This window comes from Rhincodon typus, chromosome 17 (genome assembly GCF_021869965.1).
Source record: "Rhincodon typus isolate 14 chromosome 17, sRhiTyp1.1, whole genome shotgun sequence".
Taxonomy (NCBI): Eukaryota; Metazoa; Chordata; class Chondrichthyes; order Orectolobiformes; family Rhincodontidae; genus Rhincodon; species Rhincodon typus.
Window position 1 is genome coordinate 39998772 of NC_063348.1, and position 14596 is coordinate 40013367.

The following is a 14596-nucleotide window of genomic DNA, read 5'->3' on the forward strand; positions in this document are numbered from 1 at the left end:
TCCCAGTCTGAAATTTCAATTTTTAAATTATCATCCTTGTTTTCAAATTCATTTGTGCACTCTGCTCTCCTCAGCTTTGTAAACTCCTCCAGCTGTGCCATTCACTGCCTTGACACGAAGCTCTGGAATTACCCCCTAAGCTCTCTCTATCCTTAAAACATGCCTCTCTGGAACATCTCCTTATGTGGTTGCATGTTGAATGTTATTGGGATCTTTTACGATATGAAAGGCATTGCATAAGTGCAGGTTGTTGTTAAGAGAAAAAAACTTTCCTAATAGCACTTCTCTGACTGAAAGATTCTTTTTCTGTCTGAAATTTAGGAGGCCATGAGCTGTTCTCTGTAACTGCCTCATCACTGATTGGTAACAAGGGTCGTCGGTAAAGAAACAAAGATAACAAATTTCATCACAAGAAAACATTTGAATGCACCTCAGAGATACGGAAAAAAGCATGAGTGTGGTAGGAGAATTAGGTGATTTAGTGACAAATAGAATTCTAATGATAAATAGGGATAAATTTTCAAATTGCCGTCCTGTTGTAAAATTGACATTGTGGATTAACCACCTGTTGTATAAATTGATAGATGGCTATGAACACTCAGACCTAAAACCCCCCACACTGACCTGAACCTACTGCAATCCTTCCAGAAAATAACACTTCATGAGTAAAAATAGTTGTGTACACATTTACGGTGACAATTTTAATTGATTTCCACATATTTGAGTAAGGAGCAGGTTTCATTTGCCCCTACCTGCTAATGTGCCAAAGCACACGGATTGACTGCATGCAAAACATGCCGATGAGTCAGTTCTAGTTTGGGGACTAGTTTACAACGTCTTTCAAGAAGGACTGTCATGATGCGCTGGTAGTTTCCCTACCTCTGGACCAGGAGGCCTGGGTTCAAGACCCACCTGATCCAGAGGTGTGTCATAACATCTCTGAACAGGTTGATCAGGAAAATGTCTGTTGCAATTTCAAACTCAGATGTTGCATGCTTTGCTCATTCTCCCACTTCAATTATAATGATTGATTTCTAGATTTGGGAAGTGCCAAGATTTTTCTTTTATTGTGGGTAGAGTGAGGTAAGAGGCCCCAAGCCTAACACTGCTGAATCTAACCCCAGGATATTGGTCTTAATCTGAGCCACATGCTAGCTGTCTAACTGAGCTAACCAGTTTCCTCTCTGTAGAGAAGACTTAATGCTGTTTCTCTCCACAGATGCTGCTTAATCTGCTGAGATTTTCCAGCATTTTCTGTTCCTATTATTGCTATTTCTCATATCCTTTGGAAAAAAATTAAAGTACTTATTTATTAAAAAGCTGTATGAAGTGAAGTGTTATTCTCCAACATGTCTGCCTGGGTTTCATCCAGATGCTCCAGCTTCCTCCCACAGTCCAAAGATGTGCAGGTTAGATGGATTGGCCATGCTAAATTGCCCATTGTGTCCAGGGATATGCACGCTAGGTGGATTAGCCATTGGAAACACAGGGTTACGGGGATAGGGTTGGGGATTGGGTCTCAGTGGGATGCTCTCTAGATGGTTAGTGTGGACTCGATGGGCTGAATGGCCTGATTTCTCCATGTAGGAATTCTATGATTCAATAAGTACTTTGTGGGAAGGCACAACAGTGCCCAGTCTGGAATTTTAACAGTCATTTTCACCTAGATTTGTTCCAACATCTGTCTTTGTTGATGATGCCCAGCCTCAGGCTTTCAAAGGTATTTCAAAAATATCCAGAACATCAATCTCACATGAAACCAAAGGAAAACATCGAATGTCATTGAACAATAAATATCAGCAATGTCATCAGCTTACCTCTGGGCTGTAATCCAAGGGTGTTTCTCTTCCAGTTTTGTTAAGAGTACTGCAGTCAGCTGCTTAGTATCCTCAAGGCATCCTTCAGGTATTAACTGGACTTCTGAGTCCCTGCAAACTTGTTTGTGGCTGCCCTTCCTGGAGCTATTTGCAGAGACCTGAGTTTGAGCACAGTTATTATAACTCATCATGAAATGAATATGATTCCCTTTAATAAAATGTTATACTATTTCAGTACTTAAATCCACATAAAGAACTCAAAAAGCACTGTCATAATTATGTATCCTGCTTCTAAAATCCTTCAGCTAAATTGCACAATTACTCAATATTTTCTTGAGTTAATGAAAGTTACCGAAAGCAGTAGGGGCAATTTTGCAATAATTAAAAAATCTTCAATCAGTGCTATTTTATGGAAAAACACTAATACATTTATCACTGCAAATCAGACTAACTAATCCTCACTGACTTCCAACTACTTAGCATTTTGGGCCACTACGGCACTTTCAGAAGTCAAAATGCTTCCAGTTATATGTGTAATGGAGAAACTCTTTCTCTGAACTTTAGAAGATATTGCTAAAACTAATGTACTTAATGCTTAAAGTCAGCTGTTGTTTTTGACAACAAATATGTTAGCACTTCAAAATAATAATAATAATGATATATAACCAGGGACACTACAGGATAAAAACATTCAATTAGCAGCATAGTATAAGAGCCTGAATGCTGTGGACTATGGTGAGACATGTGGCAGCATCATCCAATAAGTCCAGCAAGACATTTTTTAAAAATTAATTTGAAGAATGTGGATGTTGCTGGCTGGGCCTGCATTTATTGCCTGTCCCTAGTTGCCCTAGAGAAGATAGTAGTGAGCTGCTTTCTTGAACTGTTGCAGTCCACCTACTGTGGGTTGACCCTCAATGCCATTAGGGAGGGAATTCCAGGAATTTGACCCAGCAACAGTGAAAGAATGCCGATATGTTTCCAAGTCAAGATGGTGACTGGATTGGAGGGGAACTTGAAGGTGGTGGTGTTCCCAAAAATCTGCTGCCCTTGTCCATCCAGGTGGAAGTGGTTGCGAGTTTGGAAGGTTGTATTTGAGGATCTTTGGTACATTTCTGCACTGCATCTTGTAGATAGTACACACTGCTGCTACTTAGCATCAGTGATGGAGGGAGTGGATGCTTGTGGATGTAGTGCCAACTAAGCGGGTTGTTTTGCCCTGGATGCTGTCAAGCTTCTTAAGTGTTGTTGGGGCTGCACTCATCCAGGCAAGTGGGGAGTATTCCATCACACTCCTGACTTGTGCCTTGTAGATGGTAGACAGAATTTGAGGAGTCAGGAGGTGAGTTACTTGCCGCAGTATTCCTAGCCTCTGACCTGCTCTTGTAGCCACTGTGTTTATGTGGTGAGTCCAGCTGAGTTTCTGGTCAATGATAACCCCCGGGATGTTGATAGTGGGGGATTCAATAATGGTAACACCATTGAATGCCAAGGGGTGGTGGTTAGATTATCTTTAATTGGTGATGGTCATAGCCTGACATTTGTGTGGCACGAATGTTACTTGCCACTTGTCAGCCCAAGGCTGGATATTGTACAGATCTTGTTGCATTTGAACATGGACTGCTTCAGTATCTGTGGAGTCGCGAATGGTGCTGAACATTGTTCGTCGATGATTGCACATTCTGCCATAGTGGGATTCTAACCCGGGTCCCCTGAACATTAGCTGAGTTTCTGGATTAATAGTCTAGCCATAATACCACTAGGCCATTGCCTACCCCTGACATATCTGGGAGAAACTTGCTGCATATTTGAACCAAATTCCAGATGTCAAGGGAGATTCTTGCCAGGCAGTGGTGATTTGTCTAATAATGGGCATCATTGCTTGTTAACAACTGAACGTCTTCCCTCATTAATATACAGCTTCCTATCCTAATACCTGAGCAGAATAGGCAAGTTTAGGCAGAATAGGTCTAGAATTCTTGACAGCACCTGGCAACTTCAGCTCACCGTTTGTTCCAAAGGACAGCAGGCACAAACATCCCAGGGCACACTCCAGGGGTACCAGCTACATGCACTCCACATCCACGATCATTGGCATCCAACATGTACTAGTCTCTAAGAGTCCTCATGGCACATATCCAATCCACTTACACTTCTGCACCTCAGGGCACAACAGAAACTATCATTGCAATACTGCAGCAAAGGAGCCTTTGCACTCAGGGACACATACCCTGCTTGTGGACTGAATTACGCTGCATCTTCGCGCTGTTCACTTGGACTCACTTAGCCCGGCAGAAGGCTGGTCATGGTTGTCAGCAGGCCTCAGTCAAGGGGGATAGCCATTGGTCAGGGTGTCCCAGCATAAAAAGTCAAGGGCAGTCTCCAATATCAGTTCAGACATTTGGACATAGTCAGTCAGTCACTAGGGGTGTAAGGGGTAAAGAGTGGAATGTCAGGCAGCCCATCACCTGTTTTTCTATCCTGTTGGGGGCTACTGGGCTTCTGCAATTAGAGAAAGGCAGAATCTTAATGGAGATGGAAGTGGGTGGCACAGCTGTTTTTGGTGCATGTGGGGCGGTGTCCTGAGCGAGTGAGTAGGCAGCACAGTGGGCATACAAGCTTAGTTGTGATAAGGGTTGTGATTCCAGGCAATAAATAGAGTGGTAGAGCATTAGCCTTGGTGGGAGGTGGGTACAATATCAGAGATAGAGGGAGTGAAAGGTACTAGAGACAAGATACTGGTGGAATGGAGAAAGTTATTGACCTTCTACCTACATTGCTGGGCATTTCTTCAGACGGCTGAGTCTGCACCTACCCAGGTGATAACCTCAGACTGGGCTGGCATGGTCCAGTATTGTGGCCTCCACTGCTGGTCCTGGGGGAAGGAGGCATCAGCTCTGCACCTCCCTATCCAGCAGGACCTCTGGGGGTTCCTCCCACCAAAGCAGCTCACCAACCTGCCACATCCAAGGCAAATATCACGAAACGTGCAGGACATCTCCAAGCTAACAGTGCTTTTCCCATCACACAACAGCCTTTTTAAAGATAGAGCCACCACCAGGGATGGTGACACATTCTGGGATATCCCAGCAGTAACAAGTTGTTCTGGGTACGGTGAGTGGTAGAATGAGTCTAGAAGCAAGCTAGGGGTGCACCATGGAAGCAGGGTGGGCATTTAATGAGGGGAGTTTGATAAGATGAAGCAAGAGATCTCACTGGGTCTTAGGAAGAAAAGCCTTCCATGATACTCAACAAAACTGACACTTAGCCAAAACACCATGAGATTCAGCCCATTATTTACAATGTAATCTCATGAATAATTGCAGTACAACATTCTTATAAAATGCTTACTTTGGAGTTTGCAATGAGCTGCAAGATAATTGAATTATTTCATGGGTCAAGAACATCACTGGCAATTCACTGGCATTTGTTGCTCATCCTTCATTGCCCTTGAGATAGTGATGAGATGCCTTCTTGAACTGCTGCAGTCCATGTGCTGTAAATACACTCATTGTGTTGTTAGGAAGGCAATTCCAAATTTTTTTTCAACAACAATGGAGAAACAACAATAATAGTTGAAAGTAAGGATTGTGTAGCTTGGAGGGCAACTTTCAAGTAATGGTATCTCTTGTGCATGTGCTGCTCTTCTTCGCAAGATCCCAGGTTTGGAAGATGCTGTTGATGGACACTTGGCAATTGTTGTAATAAATCTTTTATTTTAAATTGTTTGCCTCCATTGTGCAGGAAGAGGATATTTAAAATGGTAAATGAGGTGCTTATCAAATAGGTGGAATAATCCTGAATGATGCCACATTTCCTGAGTGCTGTTGGAGATGTACTCATCAAGGCCAAGTGGATAGTATTCCAGAGATAGTAGGAACTGCAGATGCTGGAGGATCTGAGATAACAAAATGCCAAGGGGTGGTGGTTACATTATCTTTTATTGGTGATGGTCATAGCCTGACATTTGTGTGGCGCAAGTGTTACTTGCCACTTGTCAGCCCAAGGCTGGATATTGTACAGATCTTGTTGCATTTGAACATGGACTGCTTCAGTGTCTGAGGAGTCGCGAATGGTGTTGAACATTGTGCAATCATCGACGAACATTCTACCATAGTGGGATTCAAAGCCATTTCTGAAGAAGGGTCTAGGCCCAAAACGTCAGCTTTCCTGCTCCTCTGATGCTGCTTGGCCTGCTGTGTTCATCCAGTCTACACCTTGTTATCTTGGATAGTATTCCATCACATTCCTGATGCATGCCTTGTACAAGGTGGACAAGTTTGAATCAAGAGTTACCTGCAGCATGACTCCCAGGTTTTTACCTGGTTTCTAGGCACTATATATGTGGCTGGTCTGGTTAAGTTATTAATCAATGGAAACAGCCAGGATGTTGATGGCGGGGAGTGGGCATCAATTCAGTCAAGTCACGCTGCTTAATGTCAAAGGGAGATGGTTAAATTCTGACTTATAGGAGATAGTCTTTGCCTGACACTTGCAATGGCACAAATGTTAATTGCCACATCCACTCAAGCTTGGAATGCTGTCCAGGTCTTGCTATGTAGGGACAAGGACTGCTTCAGTACCCAAGTAGTCGCAAATGGTGCTGAACTTTGCACAATCAGCAGCACATGTCCCTACCTCCGACCTTAAGCTGAAGGTGAAAGCTAGAACACTACCCTGAGGCATTCCTGCAGAAATATACTGGGCCTGAGGTGACCAACTTCAAACAAACACAATCATCTTCCTTTGTGTTAGATAATACTCAATCCCACCTCAATTCACACTGGCTTACATTTTTCTAGTGTTCCTTGATGCCCCACTTAATCAAATACTGTGTTGATCCCAAGGTAGTCAGTATGACCTCATTACACAAGTTTGGCTCTTTTGCCTATATATGAAGTCAGGAGGCAAGTGGTCCTGGCAGAACACAAGCTGTGCATTAGTGAGCAGATTATTGCTGAGTAAGTGCCTCTTGATAGCATTAATGATGACCCCTGTTATCACTTTGCTGATGATTGAGGCATGGTTGGGTTATTGTTGGCTGGACCAGATTTGTCCTGCTCTTTTTGTAGACAGGATATACCTGACCCATTTTCTACATGGGTTGGGAGGTTAATGCCTGCACTGTAGCTGGAACAGTATAGCTAAGGGCACAGCAGATGCCTTCAGCATTGCTCAGAGATGTTGTTAGAACCCAAAGCTTTTGCTGTATCTTGTGCTTTCAGTTGATTCTTGAGATCATGTGAACTAAATCAAATTGACTAATGACTGGCATCGGTGAAGTTGGGACCTCTGGAAGAGGGTGAGATAGATCATCCACCTGCCACATCTGGCTGAAGATGGTTGTAAATGCTTGAGCTTTGACATTTGCCCTCGTGTGTTAGGCTTCCCTATTATTGAGGATGGGATATTTAAGAAGTCTTCTCTTCTAGTCAATTGCTTATTGCCCACCATGATTCATGACTGAATGTGGAAGGATCACAGAGCTTTGATACAATCAACTAGTTGTTTGACTACTTGCGTTGTATCACCTACTCCTCTCACTGTATGGCATGAAAGTAGTCCTTCATTGTTGCTTCAAATGTTAGCACATCTTTAGGTATATCTGGTATTTGTTAGGTATCTCCTGCAATGTTTTCCTGCACTCATTAAACCAAAGTGATCCTTTGGCTTTACAGTAAAGGTTGAGTAAGCGATATGCTAAACCATGAGGTTGCAGATTATGGTTGAGTACAGTTTTGTTTCTGTCAACAGCCCACTGCACCTCATGGATGCCAAGTTTTGAGCTGCTGGATCATTTCTGAATCTATTCCATTTAACATGGTAGTCGTGCCGCACAATACAATGAACAGCATCCTCAATGCCAAGGCTGTCCTTGAGAAGATGGAAGTGAGCCAACTTCCTAAATTGCAGTTGTCCGGGTGATGTAGGTACACCCGATTGTAAAGCAGGAAATTCCTGGATTTTAACTCAGTGGCAGTGAAGGAACAGCAATGTATTCCCAATCAGAATAATGTATGACTTAGAAGGGAACTTGTAGTTGATGTTGTTCCTTGCACCAGTGTTTTTGGCTTAGGTAGTGGGAATCATGGACTTAATTTGGTTCTTTCAAATGAGGTTTACCAACAGATAGGGAAGTGAGCAGTGACTTTTTTGTAAAAAAAAAATTATTTCTTGGGTGTAGGGGTCACTAGTAAGGTCAGTATATGTTAACACGTGATAACACTTTGGAGCTGGAGGAACACAGCAGGCCAAGCAGCATCAGAAAAGCAGGAGGACCCTTCTTCAGAAAAATGGGTCCCGACCTGAAACGCCAACTTTCCTGCTCCTCTGATGCTGCCTGGCCTGCTGTGTTCCTCCAGCTCCACACTGTGTTATCTCTGACTCCAGCATCGGCAGTTCTTACTATCTCATTTGTTAACATGTCATTAGTTATCCTGAGAGTCTGTTGGTGGGCCTTCTTCTTGAATGGATTGTCTTACGAGGTCACTCTAGAAGGCAGTTAAGAATAAACTGCATTGTCATAAACTGTTATCATATATCTGCCGCACAGGGTAAGGACAGCAGATTTCCTTACTGAAATGATTGAACATATAGGATAATCTGACAGCTTCCTGGTAACTTTAACACCAGCTTTTCACATTTTAAATTTTCAAAACTGAATGCAAATTCTCAGGCTGCTTTGTTTGTATTTGATCGATCATTCTCTGAACTATTTTTATAAGTGGAGGAAGCAAATTGGGAAAACACAATGCAACTTACACATCAGTTGGAGGTCTCGAAATTAATTGATTTCCAGCAACATTAAGCGTGCATCCCATCACTGGGTAGCTGAGCACAGATGCATTTTTCAACAGGTCTCTCTCATGTTATTTTATTTTATTCAGACTGAGTTCAATAGACTTGAGTTCTCACTGTCTGAAAAATGATTCTCTCCATGCACCCCATTCACAACAATCCTCCATTGGCTCATTCAATGAGTAACCCACCTTTTCCTTCTTTGGTAAGAAATCTGGATGAAAGGCTCAGTGATACACCTAATAATTGATTACTTTCAGAAAGGGGGCACACTGCCTAATCTTAAAAGCACAGGCCACAGCTCCAAAATAGCAACCATGTGCAAACTCGTCTTAAAAACTTGCCTTCTACAAATTGACTTCACTGAGAATTCACAAGCAGCCGAAAATGTGAAGTCAAATTCTTCTCAACAACTGCAAATGGCATATACATGTTAAAGAGAGATACACCTGGCACACTTGATGATTCCACACATTAGGCACTGGCCCCTGGTTAGCAAAATGTGGGATAATATCCAGAGACTAACAAGGAGAATATCCTTTTCAATCTGCCATCTACAATTGTCCAATATGGTGACGTCTGTGAGGTTTTAGTCTAACCCCAGAACATAGTTCTTATTTTTGGCACTATTTGGCCAACTCAGTGAGAGATTGTTGTGCAATATATTGTAAATGTTCACATTGATACAATGGAAGGTGGTGTTGATGTGATAATGTCCCTGCACTAATAACCCAGAACACTATGCAAACACTCTGGGGATATGGGTTCAACCCCCATGGCAGACGGTCAAATTAGAATTCAACAAAAATCTGGGAGAAAAAGGCTGGTCTAGTTTCAACTATGTAACCATTGTCAATTGTTGTAATAAAACTTATCTTGCTCATTAATGTAATTTAAGGAAAGTAATTTACCATGCTTCCTTGCTCACAGAGCAAAGTGGTTGACTCTAAATGGCCTTCTTATTATTAAGGATGGGAAATGAATGCTGGCCATGCCAGTAATGCCCACATCCCATGATGTTTTTTTTTAAAAAGATGGTCCAAGTAATCCCCTCCTAGCTTTTTTACGTGCTTCATAAAACCCTCAAAAACTCTGGTTGTTATAGCTGATAGTTACACCAATGTGTCCATAGTACATATAAACAAACCCGAAAGAACTTTGGATGTGGAAATCTGAAACAAATCTATTCTGAAGGAGGGTCACTGGACTTGTAATGTTAATTCTGATTCCTCTCCACAGATGCTGCCAGACCTGCTGAGGTTTTCCAGGAATTTCTGTTTTTGTGTTTAGTATCACAACAATAATTACTTAACCATATTAATAAATAATCTCAAAACAAGATTTGCAATATTTAAATACATCATTCCTACACATTCTTGCTCATATCCTGTCTGTTAAGATTAAAACACCATTTCCTATTCTTATTCAGTCATACCCTGTTGCTTAAAATAAAGAACCTGCTTAACTCTGTTTGACTGATAAAAGACAAATTTGATGCCACCACCAACTGCTGCTTTTATTTCATATAACTAATTCTCATCAACCCTGGCAAGCTGGTAGTAGAGGCAGTTGCCCTCTACCTAAGCTTATCAATGAATTAAAGAAACAAAATAAGGTTATCATTTCAAAGATTATTTCTTAGCCATCTTTATAATGCAAAATGTGGCGCCTTTTGATCCAAGTTAGAAAAACAGTCATGATTTGTTAGACAAATGTTACTGCACTCTTCAAAGTGTTAATTGACCATGAACAATGCAGATTATTTGTTACTCTTTTTTTTAAAAAATCCTTATAAAGTTATGTAATTTAAAAGGTTTCACGATCATTGTAAACCCAGTCTCCATCAAGCTCTGACAACATAATTTATCAGGCATGAATTTGGAGTCTGACTAAACAAATTGACATCTCTTGCTGTGTTTACACCAGACAGGTTATATAAAAAAAGTCAAAACCTTTCTATCTGAATTAGTTGAAGACAAAAAACTTCATTGAAACAACATCCATTCATATTACTCATGATGTTTTTAGAAACTTAATGCATTTCTGGCCACTTCATTAACCAAGTTAATGGTCCATTTGAATGTGACTGAACACCTGCTGTTAAATGGGGCAGTCTGGCCAAAAAGCTGACCCATCGACACAATTGGTCAAACTACTAAATAAGAAGGGTGGCTGCCATTATGAGAGTGGTGGCACAATGATATTGGCAATTCAATCTCAGAACTACGACTTTAAGCAATATACTTACAGTGCAGTGCGTTGCATTTTAGAAAAAAAGATGCTCGGGTTTCCGAGCAAGAGATGACCGATACATGACACCACACTGCACAACTGCTTAACACTGTACCATGGTGTTCAGATGTTCACAATCTTTGTTAATCCATTGAAAATAAACAGGTACATGTCTGTGTAAAGCTAACACATAAAGGAATGCCATCAGGTCACTTAAAATATTTGTATGCCCCATTACAATGTAATGTATTAGCTGTAATATTTGCTATGGAATTGAGGATAAGATCTGATCACATCCTCAGCATCAAGATGGCAAATCCAGTTTAAAGTAATCCATAATTATCATAACAACAATAAAATGCTCAAGTCATATAGAGTATAAATAGTTCATACCCTAGTACTGATCCCTATGCCACCCATCAAGTTACAGTTTGCCAAGCTGAAAATGACCCATTTAGTCACTTTACTTTTTACTGCTAGTTAACAACTTCATGCTAATATCTCACCCTCACCATGAGGTCAAGTCAAATTCAATACACATGCACTAATTCTAATAAATTTGACAAACAAGATTTTCCTTTCACAAAACCATGTAGACTCTGTCTGATAATGTTATGATTGTCTAACGGTCCCACTGCTATCTTTTAATAATGGATTTTAGCATGTTTTCAATGACAGATGCTAAGCTAACTAGCTTACCACTTTTTGCTTTCAGTCTCCTTTCTTGAACTGTGTTGTTACATTTCTGGTATTTTACATTGCAATCTGGTGACTTTTTCGGAATCTAGGGAATTTTGGATGTCTCACCATGCCAATGATGACCCAATCAGCACCCTCTTTCCATGCTGTATAAAATGGCATTCCTTTATTCAAGTCTGTTTCTTGTGTTACTAGTTCTTATGAGAGCAAGATGAAAAGTTTCAACTTCTTATCTCCTTCTGCCAGTGTTTTGAGTTTTGTACTGTCAAGCAGCCATTTTAAAAATTTATAAAAGAAATTATGTTGAATATACAGTGAATATTAACTGGACTCGATTGCTTATAATTACTTTACACAATTTCAGGTTTTGTTTTTTTTCCTATTGCTGACCTCTTCTTCCAAATTGCTGGTCCTCCCCTGGTCATTTAAAGAACAAGACTCAAAGTGTGCCTGTTGTCGTTGCTGGATCACATCCACACTTAGCTTCAGTTCCCCAATGTAAGTTAGAACCATTTCAGGGTGAGCCTACAGAAAGAAAAAAAAAGCTAAAGAGATTCAAGGGAATATCACTTTTTAATACAAATATGACATCACACATTGCCAAAAAAAGAAGAGAACACTATCATTGGACATCTTCAACTGACCAAACACAATGAAACGGAATCGCAAAGTTTTCATCTAACACTGTAATCAGGTTTTCTATCTTAAAAAATGTTTAAAAGGGATTAAGTATCTTTCACCACCTCAAGACCTCAGAAACATTCCAAGGCCATACAGCAGAGTTACTGTTGAAATATAGGGAAATACGAAGCTAATCTACACACATCAAGATCCCATGAGCAACAGTAAAATGAATAGGACAAGTATTGGGGTTAGCCTTAGCCTAACCTTCTTCAGTGATTTTGGCCAAGACACAGGCAAACTCAAATAACACAAGGGATTTTAAATCTCATTTTAAGAGGACAGGATACCTTTCAATTTAACATAATCTTAAGTCTGTTGTCTAAAAAATTTCTTTTTAGAGTGTCGGCCAAGAGTACAAGTTGAGATCCTTCAGGAGGCCCATCAAATTAAGGATGGAGGATGGGGTCCACAGCCAAGAGGGCTACTGGGAATGGCTGAAACTCTTTTCAGCCGCAACTCCACTGGGAGAGGCGAGTGCTGCTGCTGTAGGTAAGAAACTGTAAAAGCACTCTCTGAAGACTTAAACGATGCTAAATATATAGAAGGCCTATGGTCAAGTCCTACCTGCTCCAGAGGTGTCTCATAATATCTCTGAACAAATTGATTAGAAAATATCTATTATAGACACAGCTGCCAGGCCAACATAGTAGAGGGGGATCCCCTGAACTAATGTCAGAGAATCTTTTCTAATCACCTAGAAAACATAGGTAAAGTGATGATTTAACATTCATGGAAAATACTTCTGACAATGCAATACTCCCTTGGTACTCCACAAGAATTTCAGCCTCCATTCTTGTGATCAAGTCCTGAAAGGGGTTTGAAACAAAAACGTTCTGACTCAATTACAACAGTGCAACCAACAGAGGCACGGTGGATATGCCTCTAACCATATTCCCAGGATCATCCTTTCTACCCTCATCCCACCGACACCCAAGACCTATTGACAGGAGGCCTCCACCATTCCACCTAAACCATCTACTGGCACCAACCATCACTCGGGAGGGGTCAAATATCTGGAAAATCCAAGCAGCATGTGAAGGGTAGCCTCAGTTGGTTCTTCAATTCATGAACCGTTAGCACAATCAAATAGGTACCGCTACCCACCAGAAGCTGCTTCTTTGAAAATAGGCCAGAGGCAAGAATGTGCCTGCAGACCAACACATCGGTCAATTGTGAGAGTTCACATCATCCATACTTCCAACCCACTTCCACCTCATGATGGAAGTTCTGACCTACTTGTCATGAAGGTTTTTTTTTATAATGTCAAAGTAACAATGCTATCAGTAAAACATGATAACCTTTTGAGATAAATTTGGACTTCATTCAGTGAATTTAGAAATGTTCTTTCATTCCAGGAATTTCTTGGCTTCTAAATTTATTGTTGTCAGCTGTGGCTCATTGTTAGCACTCGAGGTTGAGTTATAAACTTCCAGGTTCCTATCCCACTCCAGGACTTGACCACAAAAATCAATGTTGACACATCAGTGCAGTACTGAGGAAGACCAGCACAGTCAGAGCTCTGCTAACTAGGGACGTGTTAATGCAAGGTTACAACCACCTGCTAGAGTGGATATAATGGATCCCATGGATCCTATTTCAGAGAAAAACAGAGGAGTTACCACCCCATGTCCTGCCTCCACCAAAATCACACAAACAGATTATCTGCTCATCACTACATTAAGGTTTGTGGAATCTTGAAGTATGCAAATTAACTGCTGATTACAACAGTGACTACACTCAAAAAGCACTTCATGAGCTGTAAAGTACATTTAGACATCAGGTCATCATGAAAAGCATTGTATGGATACAAGTCTTACTTTATTTCCAAGAATGTCTGGAATATTGGCAAATACAATATTTCTTCTGCATTGAGCAAATTTTGAGAATTCCTGAAGCATCTCACTGTCTCCTGAATCTGTCGAACACTGATTTGAGTATAACTGATTATTCTACTCCTCTCTTCCTCCCGCAGTTCCACCTCTCAATCCCCCCACACCGCCATCAAATTTCACAGATGATCACATACTCTACAGGAAATGTGCAATGGATACAAAATATACAGCTCAGGCAAAAGCCATATCCATGATTCCTGATCAATCAGAATGACTGGGTAGAGAAAAGGAATTTTATCAGACAAAGAACAGTGAGTTTTATCTCCAGCATTTCCAGTTATGAGGAGAGCTGGAGGTCTGAAAGCAGGATACCAGTCTGCCTACTTCTCAGTAATAAAACAGTATAATACAGAAAAGTCTGAACAAAGAGACCTTGGAATGCAAGTTCACAGTTCCTTGAAAGTGGAGTCGCAGGTATATAGGATAGTGAACAAGTCGTTTAGTATTAGAGATAGTAGGAACTGCAGATGCTGG

General features: G+C 40.9%; 1 protein-coding gene across 1 annotated transcript in view; it reads right to left on the reverse strand.

The window, feature by feature from the left end:
* LOC109927834 (doublecortin domain-containing protein 1-like) overlaps nt 1-14596 on the reverse strand; it is a 395969-nt gene that overhangs the window by 200066 nt on the left and 181307 nt on the right. The window contains exons 16-17 of the mRNA XM_048607351.1: nt 11937-12071; nt 1818-1975 (exon numbers count right to left, since the gene is read on the reverse strand). Coding sequence (XP_048463308.1) covers nt 1818-1975; nt 11937-12071 — 293 coding nt within the window. The remainder of the gene's footprint in view (nt 1-1817; nt 1976-11936; nt 12072-14596) is intronic.